The 18,042-nt window shown below is 38.3% G+C and overlaps 1 protein-coding gene across 1 annotated transcript; it reads left to right on the forward strand.

Annotated features, from left to right (window-relative positions):
* The first annotated feature begins 2,004 nt into the window (after positions 1–2,004).
* Positions 2,005–4,822, forward strand: LOC311138436 (homeobox protein Hox-C12a-like). The gene is made up of 2 exons (XM_084173117.1): positions 2,005–2,645; positions 3,805–4,822. Exons 1-2 carry the CDS (start codon positions 2,051–2,053, stop codon positions 4,041–4,043), a joined length of 834 nt encoding a protein of 277 aa, XP_084029243.1. The 5' UTR covers positions 2,005–2,050; the 3' UTR covers positions 4,044–4,822.
* The last annotated feature ends 13,220 nt before the right edge of the window (positions 4,823–18,042 follow it).

Here is an 18,042-nt window from a genome sequence, read left to right on the forward strand (position 1 = left end):
TTTACCCCTAAAAATAAAAACACACTAGCCTGGAATCAGATATTGTTTCTGTTTTCTTCGATTGTCTTGTCTCATTTGTAAAAAGTAAACATTGATTGACAACTAGAACAGACTATGCGTACTCTTGGAATGACAGAATGTCTATCTCATATGCAGTTTCATTATTCCAGACCTGTGGCGCTTTTTCAACTCGCATGTCCCAAATATTAAGGATTTCACGTATACTGAAGCTATATTTTAACTGCTTCTGACCTCAGTAGCCTTCCTTTCATAGCTCTAATGCGTGGCTTGTATTATCCCATTTCAAGTTTCAATGGGCCATATACACGTAGTGTGAAATACACTTGCAAATGCACTGCCAACTTCCAAAGTTGACGTTAGGCTTAATTTACAATCCCACGTCTCTCCATCCTTCTTGACGAATATGAATCCCTAAAGACATACATTTACATTTATATTTTAGTCATTTAGCAGACGCTCTTATCCAGAGCGACTTACAGGAGCAATTAGGGTTAAGTGCCTTGCTCAAGGGCACATCGACAGATTTTTCACCTAGTCGGCTCGGGGATTAGAACAAGCGACCTTTCGGTTACTGGCACAACGCTCTTAACCACTAAGCTACTATAATTAATTTTTTGTCGCATAGCAGCAGCTGCTGCAGAAGCCAAGGCTTCTATAGGAAGTGATATGTCTAGGCAGGTTTCTTACACATTGATAAAATAGCGACTCATCTCTCTCCTATGCAAACATAGCCCCACTATGGCACTGTAATAACAATGGTAAGCCATTAGCAATTATATAATAAGCAAAGTTTTGTTGACTTCTTACGTAATTGCTATCGTTTGGCAAGTAGGCCAATGATTAGAAAGCTGTGAAGGTTGTCAGGCATTAAGAGAATAGCAACATTACACGAGGAATGTAAATAGTTAAAATTAGTAGTGGGTAGGCCTGTCTTAACCAAAAATCAAGTCTTAAAGCAGTTAAATTAAACTTGTTGTATTTAGAGGAACACTTTCCACAATGGAACACCTTATTGCACCAGCCAGTCACCCATTAAATGTTACCATTCCTCTGTGAGCCCTTGTTTCGCAGTAGGCTTATCATACAGATACCTAATAATATTTTTGATAAATCTTCATCGCTCATTTTACTCAATTTGATTGTGACAGGGGCGCTCAGTTGCAAGTCAATTAATAAAAATTAATTTCGACTAATGAAGCGCATTTAAGCTCCTTCGACCACCTTGTTAAAATAATTGTGAGTTTATACCAAGCTACCCAGTGCATGGCCACGAACGTTTAATAGGATATCTGTTTACGTTTTTCCTCAGAGAAGCATGGGTATCATTTGAAATATACGCTCTTAAAATAACCTTATTGCAGATCGTCTTATTTTTTTACTGAGCCAACGGTTTCAACCTACTGACCCCGTTACTGTAAATACGAGAGGAGTGAGGCTGTGGGCATCAGTCGTTCCTTAAAACAGGCCCGTAAAGTGGAGCATCACAGCTTTATATGACATTCAATTCATCTGTAATTTGCTCTAAAAGAAAGTGGGACAAGCACACCCAACAATTGTAGATATTTGGTGGGGGGGGGGGGGGGGGGGGGGGGGGGTGGACGACGACAATAGAACACTTACAGCCCTTTTTGCAGCTACCTTGTAACTGTTAAATGACATATTAAAAATTAAAAGCAGGCTGGGAAAACTTTACTAAGATCAAGATGGCCTGTAATATTAATGGATTGGGGCATCACTTAAAAATGAAAGAGTAGAGTATTTTGAAGCACATGCAATAAGGAGAAAACAAAACCCAGATTTCCTTTTGCATAAAATGTTTATAAGTATTTTAAAAAGCATATAAAACCCGTAATACAGAAGTTAATGTTTTGTTTGGTCAGACATGGACATAGTGGGGGGTGGCACCTTCCGTAAGGCAAGTTGGTGAGGACATGTGACCCTGGTCTAACCAATCAGGCGCGCCGCTCGGTTTAACTATGTTAAATGTCAGATTGCTATAAACTAGAAGCTCTTGGTCGGGCCCTCCGAAATGGGCGAGCATAATCTTCTTAATCCCGGGTTTGTGGGACCTTTGGTAAACATTCACACGGGAGACACATTTTACCTCCCCAATTTTAGAGCGTCCGGGGGACAACTGGCGGGTCTACCCTCTCTCTCCTACCCAAGAAGGGACAATGTATGCTCCCTTCCTTGGACCGCGTCGGAGTCGTGCAATGGATATCCTCAACCCTACTTTAGTAGTGCCATGTCCATTAACCCCTCTTTCAACCGTGCATGCGAAATCACCAGGCAAGATGAAGGCAAATGTTTTTACAGCAACGGTGGAGGCAACAGGGAACCCTGCGCTGAAAGCGCAAACCTCAAACGTGAAGAGAGGGCAAGAGGAGACTCCTCTTCCTCCATAACGACGGAGCATGGACTGCACAACGGAATGGGCAACAACGGTACATATTCCAAGTACGACTATGGCGTCGAGCAGTTGACTCAAGATCCGCCATCCTGTCAATCCCTAGAATCTGACTCCAGTTCATCGCTGCTCAATGAAGGGAGCAAAGCCTCTACAGGCATCGCTCAGGCGTTGACATCCGCTGGCAATCACGCACCAAGCACAGCAGCGGGCGGAGGTGAGTGTATTTATTTATATACGACAATACATAGCCTTTTATTGGATGTTAACAATGGAATGTTATACGCTTGTTTTCTTTCATTAAAATCTTATTTCTTGATTTGTCTATATAAGTTATTAGGAATATGAATTGACACGAGGCTTGCATATTGGGATGAGCACCGCTAGGGGAAGCATTCAAGAAAGGGTTCATATTTTCGTTTACACCAGCCTTTACACACCAGTAACACTTACAGCGCCATAAAAACTCGATATTGTTTGTGGTAAAAAAATAAAATAATAGGGTGTCTTGATCATACTAACGGAACAACAATATTTGATTTAGAACCATTTCAACCTATGGAATTTCAGGATAAAGTCTGCAAATACAGACTCATGTTTATTGAGAGTTTGTTGATAATTACACCAATATTTTAACAAAATCATACATCGAAATAATGTTATTCACAAGAACTCTCGTTTGCATGCCTTTTTGCAATTTGATATGCTTGCATGCTCGAGAGAGACTACATTCATGCGTTATTGTCGACCTTAACTGCCACAGTAAACCTTGTGTGACACAGAGTATTGTGAATTATAGCTAGTGTCTCTCCGCAATCAAATTACAAGAAAGATGTGATATGTCCCCCTGTCGTCCCACGCATTATTTAGTGAAATTCTAAATTGATAAACAGTAGACCTACTAGTAGAATGTAGCTGATTTGTTTGTGTCCATATTCTAATCTGAATTTTTACACTCATTTTTGTAAATTGGTCTGCTTTAAGACTGGGCAAGGAACTGCTCACACTGGTGACAAAATCTTTCAAAATATATTTGTGCTTTGAAAAACGGATAATCAGCTCTGTAGAACCAACCCATTGGTGCAGTGCAGGATTTTTACCTTACCTTTGGCGATGCATGCCAAGCTATATAGGCTATAGAGTAGGGGTCTCCAACCCTGTTCCTGGAGAGCTACCCTCCTGTAGGTTTTCACTCCAACCCCAGTTGTAACTAACCTGGTTCAGTTTATGAACCAGCTAATTATTAGAATCAGGTATGCCAGATTAGGGTTGGAGTGAAAACCTACAGGACAGTTGCGCTCCAGGAACAGGGTTGGAGAGCCCTGCTATAGAGCCTCATCCATGCTCACCCATCCACTTCTTCTTCCCCTCTCCAGGCGCCCCGTGGTACCCAATGCACACCCGAACCCGAAAGAAACGTAAACCCTACTCCAAACTCCAGCTGGCAGAGCTGGAAGGCGAGTTCATGCTCAATGAGTTCATCACCAGACAGCGGCGGAGGGAGCTCTCTGACCGCCTGAACCTCAGCGACCAACAGGTTAAGATATGGTTCCAGAACCGGCGGATGAAGAAGAAGAGATTGATGCTTAGGGAGCAGGCCTTGTCCTTCTTCTAAGAGGGAGAGAGCGGGGAGAGAGATATTTTAAAGAGGAATATAGGCAGGCTGTATTCGCAATGAAACATACTGTTGATTATTTTGGTGTAATCAAATTCGATGGCATATAGCATGCACAGAATGAAGTCTGGCGTCCTTTAGAAGGAGGATATTTTCTGAAACAAAACGACCTCATCTGAGTTATCACTATAGCTATCTTGAAAAATAAATCAAGAGACCAAATAATATGTTTATCTGACCTTAAATCGCATAAAACATTTACCAATACAAGTAGTGACAGTGCGAGAAGGGCTTATAGTCTTCCCTATATTCTGTGTTCTTTGATATAGAAAATTGGAATTAGTCAGCGCCCAGGAATGAAAGGCACAGTGCAGTCTAAAGCAACGCAACGTTTCAATTAACGTTATTGGGGAAAATATAATTTGGGATTTGTAACTTTTTTCACAGATTTCTTTGGCTATGTAGTTTCCCATCATTTTACCAATGCACTCACAATTGTGGCTCATTCGCTACGGCGGAACGTCCAATCACCAATTTCACAATCATTTCTAACAAATGTAACTAATCAAAGTATATATATCGGATGTTTATAAATTGATTTGATTTAAGACATGAACAATTCCATTAATAAGCATAGGCCTACTTGTTGAGAATATGAAGCTAATAGAAAGTTACGGATTAGGGCAATTCCATACTATTGGAGTCAAGTCAATATTAGAGAATAACTACATGTAATGTACGAATGCATAGCATGTATTAATAAACCTTTTTAGTCTCATGAGTGGAGTTAAGATTGAACTGACCCAAATTATGTTTCATAAGTTTGAGTTCACTTAGCTACGTCTATGTAGGCACGGTGCATCAATATGGCTATGGCGCATAATGGTTTACATCCAATCTACATTTCACCAGTATTAAATAAGTCATGACATGATCGACCCCAGAACTCCTAAAACAAGTGTTACAACGGTCATGAAAGGTTGAATTTGGGCTTTGGTCTTAAGCATATTCACCCTATTTTTCTTTATCTTAGTGGACAATAAGACGGTTTTGGGGCATGCAATTAAAAGCCTAAGTTATTTATTTTCAATCAATCAATCATGTGCTCTAGGAGACGTACATGGCCAACTCCGTCTGTCAGAGCCATCCATTCTAGAGCCGTTTTCTTGATTTCATTTCGATATTGTTTGTAAATTACAACACTTTGATTTACAAAAGTCGATTATCTGCTATTATATTTCTCATCCCACTAAAACACACACACAAAGTTGCTGAGTTGCAGTCTTAAATGCTAGTGGGGGGACTACGATAAGCTATTTGAGTTTGTTTTGGGGAGGGGTGGGCAAGGGTACATGCTGCTATTTCTGTGCGGAATGATCCGCTGATTCTCTTGACGCTTGGGTGCAAAGTAATAGCCTATGTACCGTCATGACTATTTATCGACTGCGATCTGTTTACTGCAATAATAATTGGTGGCTTATGTAGACTAATATCTTTTTTCGTAAACACTCTTTAAACCTGTATAAATAACTGAGCAGTTATCATGGAGTAGGTGAACATGTTCTGGTTTAAGTGCGTCCCGGAGCCCTACAAGGGCAGAAATGAGAGCAATGAATCTGGGAACTGCAATCAGCTCTACTCTATTGTATTGATATATAATACAAAAAAGTCTAATACGTGTTTTGAGAAGTAGGCCAATGTGAGATGTAGGCTTGTATAGCATATCCAATGTGAGATGTAGGCTTGAATAGCATATCCAATGTGTGATGTGAAAAAGGTCTAGAAAGTGGTCAACAGGATTCATTCATTTCTATTTGGGCTCATCCATTCCAACACCAAATACTGAAACTCACTTACCTTCTATGCATTGATGATTATTGCTTATTGTCTGTTACATATTTTCTATTATCATTATAATACTTTTCATAATGAAAGCTATAAGTAGAGTTTAATGTTATCAACAGTAGTAACTATAGTCAGTAGCTGTATTATTGTCGACGTGACAGTGTTTGTAAATAATTTGGAATAAGTTCTCCCCTAGGAATTCTGTTCATGAAAATATAAATGTCCTGATTAGCTTGTGCTGCTCTGTTTCTTTCTAGATCATCTCTCCAGTGTTATTCAATATGTTACCCGTTTGTCTCCACGAAACCAACTCACTTTCGAATAGGCATATGCTATATTATAAAAATAAGAATGTTTACAATAACTGTGTTTTAGAATGACCAATATGATACATTTTCGTTTTGTCTGTGTTATGTAACATCTATATCCAGTGTATAGAATAAATTGGCCTATACCAATATGAATTACATGAATGTTTCATATGTGTAAGGTTTATTATGTCTATTAAAATATGTTAACTTTTATATCGTTATCATATTGTTGGTGTATTTATCCTCGTTGGTATTATTTAGTTGGAGTTATGAGTAACATCAATATTGCAACAAGTAGTGGAGGGATTGTAGACGTTTTTGTGTGCATGTAGGCCTAACTGTAGAGCACACACCATTCTGTTAATCCTAACAACCAACAAAATAATGCAAAAGCATTCAACTTAGATACCCGAGGCAAACTCACAGAAGTAGCATGGTGCCTTTTGATTCTCAGCCTCACATTTCAAGCAAATCATTTTATAAGGTATAGTGGTACAAGAAATGCTAACAATAAATCCAGTTATATTTCCTTTTTTTGCTCAAGTTGGCCACAGCAAGTTATGCTTTTACAAGGCTGCAAAGAGGATGCAATAAAATAATATATTAGCAATGAAACACTTTTCCCGCTGCTTGCACCACCACATAACAATATGGTTCAGTGATATAGGCCGATGATCAGAAATTGCAATATGACGATATTTTTAGGAGGGATGCCTTAGTCTTTGTTTTGCTTTGCTCTTTAATCTGTAGGCCTAATTTAACTTCAACCACGTATGTATACACTTTGCTAAATACATGGACTTTTATGAGAGGAACTTTAAGTTGTGAAAACATTGGTTTCTCAGCGCAGTCGTTATAGGTTTAGACCCATTGGATCGGGCTGTTACAGTTCCGGAGGCCAAAAACATCAATAGCAACCACCACTTTGTGTTCAACATTTTCACGCTTTTACACAACTGGAGTTCTCGCACTGAACTTCAGTTTACTGAAAGCTTTATAGAAATGCATTCAGATTCTCACATTAACACATAGGCTTACCTCTGATCACAAATATATTCACCTTGAAAAAATATTAGAGTATTTATTTCAACCACTTTTGACTTGAGTAATATAGGCATTCAATTATTCTCAGGTCAGCTCACGAGTAGGCGAAAGGCCATCAATAGGCTTTATAGTATACATTCATTTGGCAAATAATAGAATATAAACATTTTCCAAAGGTTTTGACCATATTTGCGTTATACAAACATATTTATTTAAAAGCCTTTTTTAGATGTAGTTAATTGTTTTGATTTTATCGTGATCGGTTCTTCAATAGAACCTACATATTTTGATGTCTCCAAAAAATAAAAGTGAAATAGGCTGCAGTGACCCTACCAAACAATTCGGTAGGCTATAGAGCTAGCTCTGACCGAACACAAGCCTATCTGTCACGTCAAGGTCAAATGCACTAGTTTGGGCCATGCATGTTTAGCAGGGCAGACAAGTGGTACAAATGGCAGGAATGACTCTTTATCCAGAGCTATAGGTGTGACTGCACTGTCTATACTCCTGTTACTGCTGTCAAACAAGTCGAGTGGAATTTAAATTTAGTCTCAGGGTTACAATTCCTCAAGTAGGCAAGTCCCAATGTCTTAATCTCATTATAAATGCAGAAATACTACAACATATTGCTATATCCCCCTATAGGCACTGAGACGCTGAATGCGTTTTTTCACCTTTCTGTCAAATTAGTTTGTATAAACCTCCTTTTGCATCTTCTACATCCAAGCGGAGCTGCTAAATGTATCATGTATAGAAAATACATATGTAAGTGTATGACATATATCATATTGGATAACCAACAGATAGTTTTGACTTTGAGACGGTCTCCAGGCACTTTTATGGTGGCTTGTCTGTGGGGATCAAAGGTCAGAGCTGTGTACGGTGTTGATGCAGACCTTGAATGTGGGACCAAGGCCTCCCTCTGTGGAGGGAGACTGGCTGGGGAGAATGTGAATAATAAATAGCCTACTGTGTGTGTCTTTGCGCTCCGTAGCATTGCTTCACATGAAAAATGACCTATTCCGCAAATTGGTCTGAAGAAACTATTTGTGAACTTTTCTGTTGTGTTTATAGGTGCATTCTGCGTATCCACTGTCCTAAAACGGATACTCAATCAGTTTTTGAGTTCAGCCTACTGTTTTGAACTATCATGAGATATATTTACAACAAATAGGACAGAGAAATCTAAGTCTTAAAAAACGTCGTGCGTAATGTCTACTCAAAATACACACACACACACACACACACACACAGCGACAGAGAGCGAGACAGACACTAAGTGCATGTCATGTCATGTCCTTCTATGCATACACAGGATATTCTTCTTCCCGTATTAACTATGACCCTAGTGAGAACTGCATCACTGTTTTTTCCCCCATATTTTCGGATGGTTTTACCTGATTTGTGTGATATTTTTTATGTCACCGTTTATGACATTTCTTTTTCACTTTAACCTTGTAGTGAGAAAATGTATAGTCTATTTCAAGCTTATTCCTTATATTTTCCATGTTAATGTTATAATTGACTGATTAGGTGAAACGGAAGCCTAACATATTAAATAGACCTTGGTCTAGGGATGGACAAATTAACAAGAGAAAAGGTATAGATAGCCTAGTTCTACAAGAAGTGAATATCACCCATGTCCGTTTTTACGCGTAAGGTTTGTGCGTAAAACCGGCTTTTCTGTTAGGCTTTTTGAACTGTGCTGTAAGCAAAAACATCCATGGTTTGCCTAAAAGTGTTATTCTGTTCATTCAGCGTCTTGATCGAAAAACGAGGGTTTTAACATTTGCGTGCTTCAGTATTGGCCTGATCAATAGTCTTTAGAGTTATCATACGTCTGATATTTCAGGATGAAACTGCAAATGGGATAGACTACGTTAATTTTAAGAAAGTGCCTTTAGTTTTTTTTTGCTGTTACAACGTTGCTGTAGTATAATTTCCCAACCGATAATAACGACTGTTTCATAGGCTATTTATGAAAATATTGTTCGACGGATTGTGTGTAGTCGTTTTCCATGCTATAGGCCAATAAAAAGGCATTGATAAAATACAAAATTACCCGACATATTAGAAACAGTACAAGTAAGAGTAAATACAATGTTAATGCCAATAATGTTTGCTATATTCAGTAGGCTATACAAACATTTTAGTTGCTAATGAAACACAATAGTTTTATTAAAGAAAATTAGCCTACTCTGGGACTTTTTAAGAAACACCAGGACTGATTATAGGCCCATGTGCCTTTATGTTGCTTGAAATAATGTACATTTATGGATACGTTGTATTTTAAAAGAGGAAGTTGCCTTCATCCTTACGCATCTTCCACCATTTGCTTTTCACTTCCAAAGCCAATTGCCAAGTTCAGACACCATTGTTTGCTTGTGTCTGAGTGTGTGTGTGTGAGAGAGAGAGAGAGAGAGAGAGAGAGAGAGAGAGAGAGAGAGAGAGTGCGTGCGTGCGTGCGTGAATGTAAAAAATAAAATAAAGAGCAAGATGATAGGTTACGGTTTAGCCTGGCGAATTCACTGTCTTTGGTTGTCATATCTATATTGAACAAGTGTCAAACCATGTATTTGTAGCCTAGCCTACATAGCTAAAGTCTTCAGATTTTCACTACTAAATTTGGTAACTCAGTGTTGAGGTCATATTTGGAGCACGTGCTGCTTATTTACAGACACGGTATCACAACTCTCTTTCGAGCAACCAATAGATCTCCAAATGTGGCTTTGTGAAAAAGATATCAGACAGTGATATCTGAACCACGAATCTAACATAATATTGGATTACACATGTCCAAACCTCACACGCAGGTGTTATCCCACCTTCTGCAGTGACAACAAATGAACTGAAGCAAGCATTTTTTGCGGTTTTTGTTTCATCACCTATATGGGCGTTGTCATTTTGCAATGAAGATGAAAAAGTGTTTAAACACAATTAAAACAAACAATGGAAGGAATTTACATTTTCAAATTTTCTGAGATGACCTATGCCTTTTTCTTAACTGTTTTTATTTATATTTTCACAGATAAAATGCAAACAACAACTTAATTAGAATAGGCATGTGAATGTCTATACCCCAATATAATATGGGAGAATAGTAAAACTAAAAGGTGGCCTATGCCAAATTAAGATTTGTTTTCATTTAATTTGCGTGCTTTTATTGTCATCCTAGTTATTTTGGGTAGTCTTAATTCAGATTTTGCTTAGATTCTGCCAAAGATTTTTCTAAATGCATCGTCCAATATAAGGCCTAAGCCTAAACCACCGTGCATTCATTTTAGTAAGACTAACCACGCGTTGGTTCGGCACCGATTCAACTATATACATCTATGTACGCTACTTTTAATAATAACAAAGGTTTTATGCAGACCTTTTGTCTATGTTTTACTATAATGAACGCTTATCTGAAAGGCCTAGGTTTAACACGCACCTTTTGTCTATTCTTAAATTCAAAGTAGGTATGTTGTTATTATTATTAAATAGCCTATGGCTATGTTGGTATGTTTGATACGTTTAGATTTAAAGGAGGTTTTATTGCTGTTTAGACATCCCTTTTGACTTTTACGCACGCTTATCAGGTTTTAGGCACACCTTTTGTCTATTCTTAGATTAAAAGTAGACCGGTTATTAAATTGCCTAGTTAATCTCCATAATGTCTTGATAGACTAAAACCCACCACCTGAGTTTTTGTTTTGTTATTACTGTCACTTGATGTGGAATCTTATTAGCATTTCATTAGCAGCCCATTTGCCAAATAAAGTTACTGTGGGTTGTTCCGTGTGCTTTTTGGGCTCATGTGCTTTGGCTTCCGACAGAATCCTTAGTCACATTTGCCATTAGGCTATAGGCCTATACCTACCTGCTACATGCCAAATACTAATTCAGAGGCGTAAATCTGATTTCATTTTTAAAACTTTTCACATGAGTGCGCCATACAAATGGCTGTGCAGTGTTTGATGTTAAATATTTCCACACAGCTGCGCTTGCGGACGGTGCGGCACATTGTCCCTGTTTTTCCTGCTGTCTATGTGGGCGGGAACCCCACGACAAATTGAAGGTCAAGTTAGTAAGCTCCTTATATGGGGCTCCACTGTCCATCGCCAATGTTTTGGGAAAAGGGCAAGAAAGACCTGTTAAAAAAAAGAGGGGGGAAACTGCTCCTATAAGTCGTATGGTGGTTGTATTTTATTTTAAAGTTCTCGTTGAGTATAAAGTAAGACTTACAACTTAGGTGGATAGAGAGGGACAGGAGAGGAAAGGTTCCAGGGCGCGTTTTTGAGAGAAGAAATTGCTTCTCAATAAGAATAGAAGATGTAATATATCCAAAGTGATCGGGATGCCAACTTCAAAAGCGGCGGTCTCCGCGAGATCTGAAGGCAGCAGTGTCTAGAGTTGGAGAGGAAATTAAACGTCATAAAGAGAGAGGCTTCACTAGGGGCCCAACATTTAAGCGCTACCGAATGCTGTAGGAAACAAAGACGGATATTTGGTAAGAAAATACAGATTCTATTTCCTTTCTCATAAATCTACTTTACCTTTCAGATACTTAAGAAAATAGTTTTACTGCGTTTTTTGTCTGGTCTCAGATAGTCAAATGCCAAATGTCTCAGATCAGCTAAAGTTCATCAGGTATTTTGGACCTAGGCTATAAGCAATTTTATCCCAGTTTAGAGGATAGAATAGCCTATGATTTTAGATGCACTAGCCTAGTAGTAGGCATAATCTGAGCAACGCTAATTTGCCATTTTTTTAAATGAAGAAATTCACACGTGTATTATTTTCATAATAGTAGCAGGTGATTTTATAAACGCTATCCAAGTCAATAATGGATCACCTGAATTACTGTGAAGGCCTACTTGTGGTCATCCGAAGTCGTGCATTGGTACTCATTGAAACCTCTGGTTGACATTCTATCAGTTGATTTGAGGGTATGTGCATGCAAAATGGAGACATTGCTGGTCGTGGGATATCGACCACATGACCACATGGCTTGTCATCCGAACACCAACACAAATATATGACGAATAATTCTCAATTCGTGAGGTTACATGACGTCTGTCATCAAATATGCGACCAACAAATAAACAGATTTGGGGTCAATTCCATTTCCACTGAGGCAATTCGGTCAATGAATTAAAATGCAATTATTTTATGGAAACCATCATTCAAAATATAATATGGTAGGCTGATGTATATGCATTTCTCCAAAGCGATGTACGGTCCACATACTGTATATCCATTCAGTATCTTGCCCATGCGGGAATCAAATATAGCTTACACAATCCTGGTGTTGCAGGTACCCTGTTCCAACCAACGAGGCATCACAACCCTAATATTTGACAATTTCCAGTGGAATCTCAACTAATTACCTGAATTGGTGTAACCATCGCTTACTTCTATGCTCATATTGCGTTTGAGAGCTCCAGGGCACATGGCACATGTAGTCTATACCAGTTTATTATTTTTGGCTAATTTACATTTTTTGGGGAGGTTCAGTCATAGTATAGTGCCGTATAATATAAAAGTATATAGTACTTTTATATTAGTTGGCTATGTAGCTTGTTGTTTTTTGTGGATATGCTTTCCACTGGATGTCAGTTTAATATCAAATTTGATCAATTTTTCTTTGTTGATGACTCAATGGGACATTACCATGTGACATTACTGCATGTCATTGTATGGCCTGGCCTAAGCTCTCATAGTCTTACGTTAGAATTAGTTAGAATTAGATCTTCATCCATGTTTCCCAAACATCACATTTCGAAGTTGTTCCAAAATGTAAAACTGTGGTTACTTCTCTGTATTATTCCAAGGATAAGTTTACACTCTAAACGAAAAGGTTCCTGGAGTATCCTTTAGGGGTTCTTCAAAGTTCTTCATAATATGCATAACAATTACAACATTAACACCATATTTTAGTTGTCAGTGTTTATTATGATTTTAGTGGCGAAGCAGAATAAACAAATCCTACGGTAAACTCCCAGCAGAGCCCAAGTCCAATTGGTATATCCTCTGGCGTGTTGATGTTAATGTGTTGATGTTCTCCGCATCCATAGCCAGAATTATTTTGCAGTGCATGGTGATCGAACAGGTTTCCTGTTATATTTATCAGAGGTGTAGGGAGGGTGAAGTCTGTGAATCCAAAAAAGTGTAATTTTTCAGGTGATTAACAAAACATGCACATGACAGTATTCACACCTGGGTTTTTGTGGTAAATGTGAATGAAAAAAACGGTTTTGATAATGGTTTTCATAGACATACCTTGTCCATAATGTAGAGGCCTATGGGATATTCAATGAAGAGATAAGAGAGGAGGATGGTAAATGTGATCTGTATAACATACCAATACCAATTGACATAGCTTTGTGTGCCTCCTTGTCTGTATGTGGTCCTCTGTAGCTCAGCTGGTAGAGCACGGCGCTTGTAACGCCAAGGTAGTGGGTTCGATCCCCAGGACCACCCATACACAAAAATGTATGCACGCATGACTGTAAGTCGCTTTGGATAAAAGCGTCTGCTAAATGGCATATTATTATTATTATTATTATTATTATTATTATTATTATGTATACCTGCAGACACAGACACAAAAGAGGGCAGTTCAGTCATCTGGACCCAATACAGTTAGCCTTCGATATATTCTTATAGCCTACATATTCTTACCTCTTTGTTGATTGATATCCATATAATTTTGTAAATGTACTGTTTTAGAAAGATTTGCACAAAAATGAAAAGATAGATGGTATCATCATAAAACAATATCAATTTAGAACACACAAGGGACAAACCTTACCTTAAATTGAGACCTTTAAATTTTTCAGTTAAGTGCCTGCACCTGCTGTCCTTTCAAATTCAAATCCAAATGTTTCATTTGGGCATTTAGGTTCCTGCAAGAACCCTCACCAACTAAGAAAGTTCCTCGATGAACCCCACCTCCTATGGGGTTCTTGGAAGAACCTTTTGGGGGCAATTTTCAGTGCCAAGAACCTTAAGGTTCTTTCGAGGATCTTAGAAGAACCCTGGTTGAACCCCTCATTTTTAGAGTGTAGGCATTAACTCAGAATTCTTAAGGTTAGGCATTAACTCTGAATGGTTAGGGTAAGGGTTAAGGTTTGGGATAGGTTTAAAACAAACATATATATCTCTGGATTCGAACATGCAACCTTTTTACCATCCACAAAGCCCTAGCAAAACCAAAGCCTACTTGAAGGTAACAGTGCTCGCTGTTGCCTCTAGTGGCCGGTTTCCACGTCATCTCCCGACATTGACATGAATACTAACTTGTATCATGGGTGACCTGCCTGGTTGTATTTTGGTTTGAAACAAGACAACAAGCTTATTGTGTTAGTTGATTAATTTGATCTTCTAATAAGTTTTCAATTTTGATGCGACCTAATCTGTTTTTTTGCTGAAATAATGTAGAACTAGCTATGATTACAGTTTTTGACCAGTTGATTCATTCTCATTACTGCACAGACATGTTGCGTTTATTCCCGCACATGGAGGTACAAACGAAATCGAATGTTTAACCCTTTCCAAATACTAACCCTTTCCAAATATAGGCTATATTAGGATTGAACATATTGCCAAAATTCGGTTTATTCCTGCTCCAATTTATGTTATTTTGATAATCTATCAGTTTACAGATTATTAATTTCCATGATGCAGATTTTGCAAATATTTTCTAAAAATATGGATTGGTTTAATAATCGTCAACTTTTGATAGGGCTATATCATAGCTTCCTCAAACACTGTTATTGCTCAATGGACACACTTTATCCAAGTATTTGTAATGTTTTGATTTATATATTTTTAAGAAATAAGATGTGCCTACTCAAAATGTATTCATCAATTTGTATGCAGCCTATTTCAGATAGAGGAAACGAAATGAGCCACAGCTTGGTAATATTGTTGCTTTTTTTGCATGTTTGGGATCAAAATTAGTATTTGGTAACGACTATGAACCAGCTTCCCATTTCCTTTAAAAAAAAAACAAGTGTAAAAATCGCACACTCGAAAAGACAGGCGACCGACCTTGAGTTTAGTTATAACGTTTTCAGTGTTCGTGGATACTAGCTGTTCCTGCCAGCACCTGGAAACGTACTGCTGTGCACAGGATTTTATTTCTTTTTTGCCCATTTATTATTTGTCATAATAAAGATGATAGTCCAGTAGGCTGTCCACTCGAGTCGTGCAGATTCACACCACAAATGACAGACAAATCTCGCAAATGCATGTGTAAATTGCAGCCTGTAATATTTTTTTCTTCTTCGTATAATGCAAAGTGCACTAAGTGAAATGACACTATAAATTCTACACTATAGGCCTACAAATGACTCTACCACACACGTGGAGAAAATTGTCCTCAGCACGCGCAATCCAACCACATCACTGGATTTGTAGGCTATATTAGGCCCTATTGTAAGTGACAAATGGCAACCATGAATAAACAAGAAATGAAAAAAACTTTATTTTACGGGACAAGCATATTATATGCCCTCAAAGTTTTTTGTGGAATGTATGCTGTTGCAGTTTTGTTTTTCATTTCGCACACATAAGCATAAAACAAATATAGCTTGTTCGAGGAGCGTGTTCTGTCAACATTGACTCTCTCCCTGGGTTAGACCAAACCTCAGCTAACCCTCCCCAAAATATTTTTTCATAGCACATTTGGGTTTGTTATATCCATGAGGTGGGCTACTCTCGCCACAAATTATCCCCAAAACAAGACGGCAACATCCACACATTTAACGTTGTGTACTTGATCGTGAAGTGTTTTATTCATTGTTTATTATTGTTTTAAGCTATATATTGTATAGGTTAGTTATAGTATCGTCTATAGTATGGCTAATTTCCACAATAAATAGGCTATCACATGATCTTTGTTAGCCTATTTAGGAGCTATTTATTTCTAATGAATAGTAGCTTAATGTAACCTTTAACCTTTCAAAATGCTATATCCTGAAAATGACTTACCAAAAAGTAAGTTATAGCCTCTGCTTAACTCACCTGCAGTCCTTGCATTTTAATCAGGCTATTAATAAATCCACTTTTCCGCTTTATTGATTTTCAGAACAAAACTTGCACAATGAAAGACTTATGGTTGTGTGCTTATTGCACAATGAACTCCTGATATCTTCACCTAAGGGCATATGTGTTAAAACCTGCTTCCCATTCTCAGTTGCTGCGGCTCGTTGCTTTGGCCAGGACCTCGGTGTAACCATGGCCTTTTTTTTGTTGATGCTTGAAACTGTTCACAGCTCATACAACCGAATTTAATAGGTTGTCTTACATCCAATTAAAATGATCTGGGCCATGAGGGGACAATAATATTATTTCACACGCTTGCCACATTGAGCGCTTGTTTCAGGTCGAATTTTTGTGGGTATTGAAATTGACTGAGCTAACTTGACCACTGTCTTGAGAGAAAATATAACCTGTCCTGGTCTCCGTTTGGTCTGTATTTTCATGATTTCTCTTTGGATTAAAGATAGGTCAGTAGTCTTGTTAGTAACATGCATTCCGCAGATGTCGTAAAGTCTTCTCCCCAACAGTGTTGTTTTCAAGCAGAGAATGTCAAATATTTACAACACCGCTCTCATTCAAGTCTCAAGACGCGAGAGACCATTGGCGCTTTGGGGGATATTATGTTTGCTATGCACAATATTAAACCGTTGGAGATAGAGGCACCAAACTCAGTAGAACTGTATAGGACAAATATCTATTTTCAGATCGAACGAATACCTAGATTGTTTTATATACAGGGTCCTATTGCAAGCAGACTTGCGCTAACCTAGCCATAGCTCTCCAAGTGCACGCAGACGCAATCGTTACATTCTGTCAGCCTTCATGAAAGCAATATAGCCACTCACATTCAGATGCTATAGGCTACATGTAAGCTAATGTAGAAATAATCTGTATTGTGCCCAAAATAAACAGCAAATGAACACCGAATAGTGCGCTTGGCATCCCTGCAGCATGGAAGAGAGCGTTTAATGGTCATACACGGCCGACGGTCCCAGGAAGAGGATACCATTTTTATTGCAGGCTATTTGTTTATTAGTTCTACTGCTCTCCGGGTGCAGTTTGTGTGCCGACATTCAATCTAACCTTTTGCTGAATTTGACAAGAGATATACATATATATTTACAAGCTAACACTATGGCTAACATTACACTCAATTAAATTATAGTGTGCACACCTCACCTTTATTTTCTTGAAGTTCAACAGCTTTGGAAGGCCATGCATGTAGCCTATGATATATTTAACACAGTAAACACAATTATGTAGTCTTCTTGTAAATGTCTGTTTCGGATATGCCACATGTTGTGTTAGTGGTCTAAATGTAAGGAATTAAAATGGCACAAATGTATGTAAACTTCGCTCCTTTCAACAAAGCCTAGTAGCCAAAGAGGTGAAGAAAAGTCTGTTTACTGCAGCTATTCGGCCTTTTATGGTGGTTGCTTACAGGGTTTTGGTGGTCAAATTCAAGTGCTGTGTCTGGACAGCTGTCTGGTTTCTTTGTACTTGATTGCAGGCGTCTTGTGCCTCGACCTTTTATCTGTTGAAAGATGGGCTTTTGAACAAACTGTCCACCCAAAATACAGCCACCACCTTTAGAATGTGATGCAGACCTCAACTATTTGGCCCAGTCAAGTCTAGGTGAGTATGTCCAAGGTCTTGGTCAATTCTCCGATTTCAATTAATATAATTTAAAAACACGAAATTATTGGAATTCCAAAAGAATGGACCGAGGTCGTGAACATGTTCCTGCATGAATCTCAAACTATGCACTA

The sequence above is a fragment of the Coregonus lavaretus genome (assembly GCF_964263955.1).
Source record: "Coregonus lavaretus genome assembly, chromosome: 12".
NCBI classification, from domain to species: Eukaryota; Metazoa; Chordata; class Actinopteri; order Salmoniformes; family Salmonidae; genus Coregonus; species Coregonus lavaretus.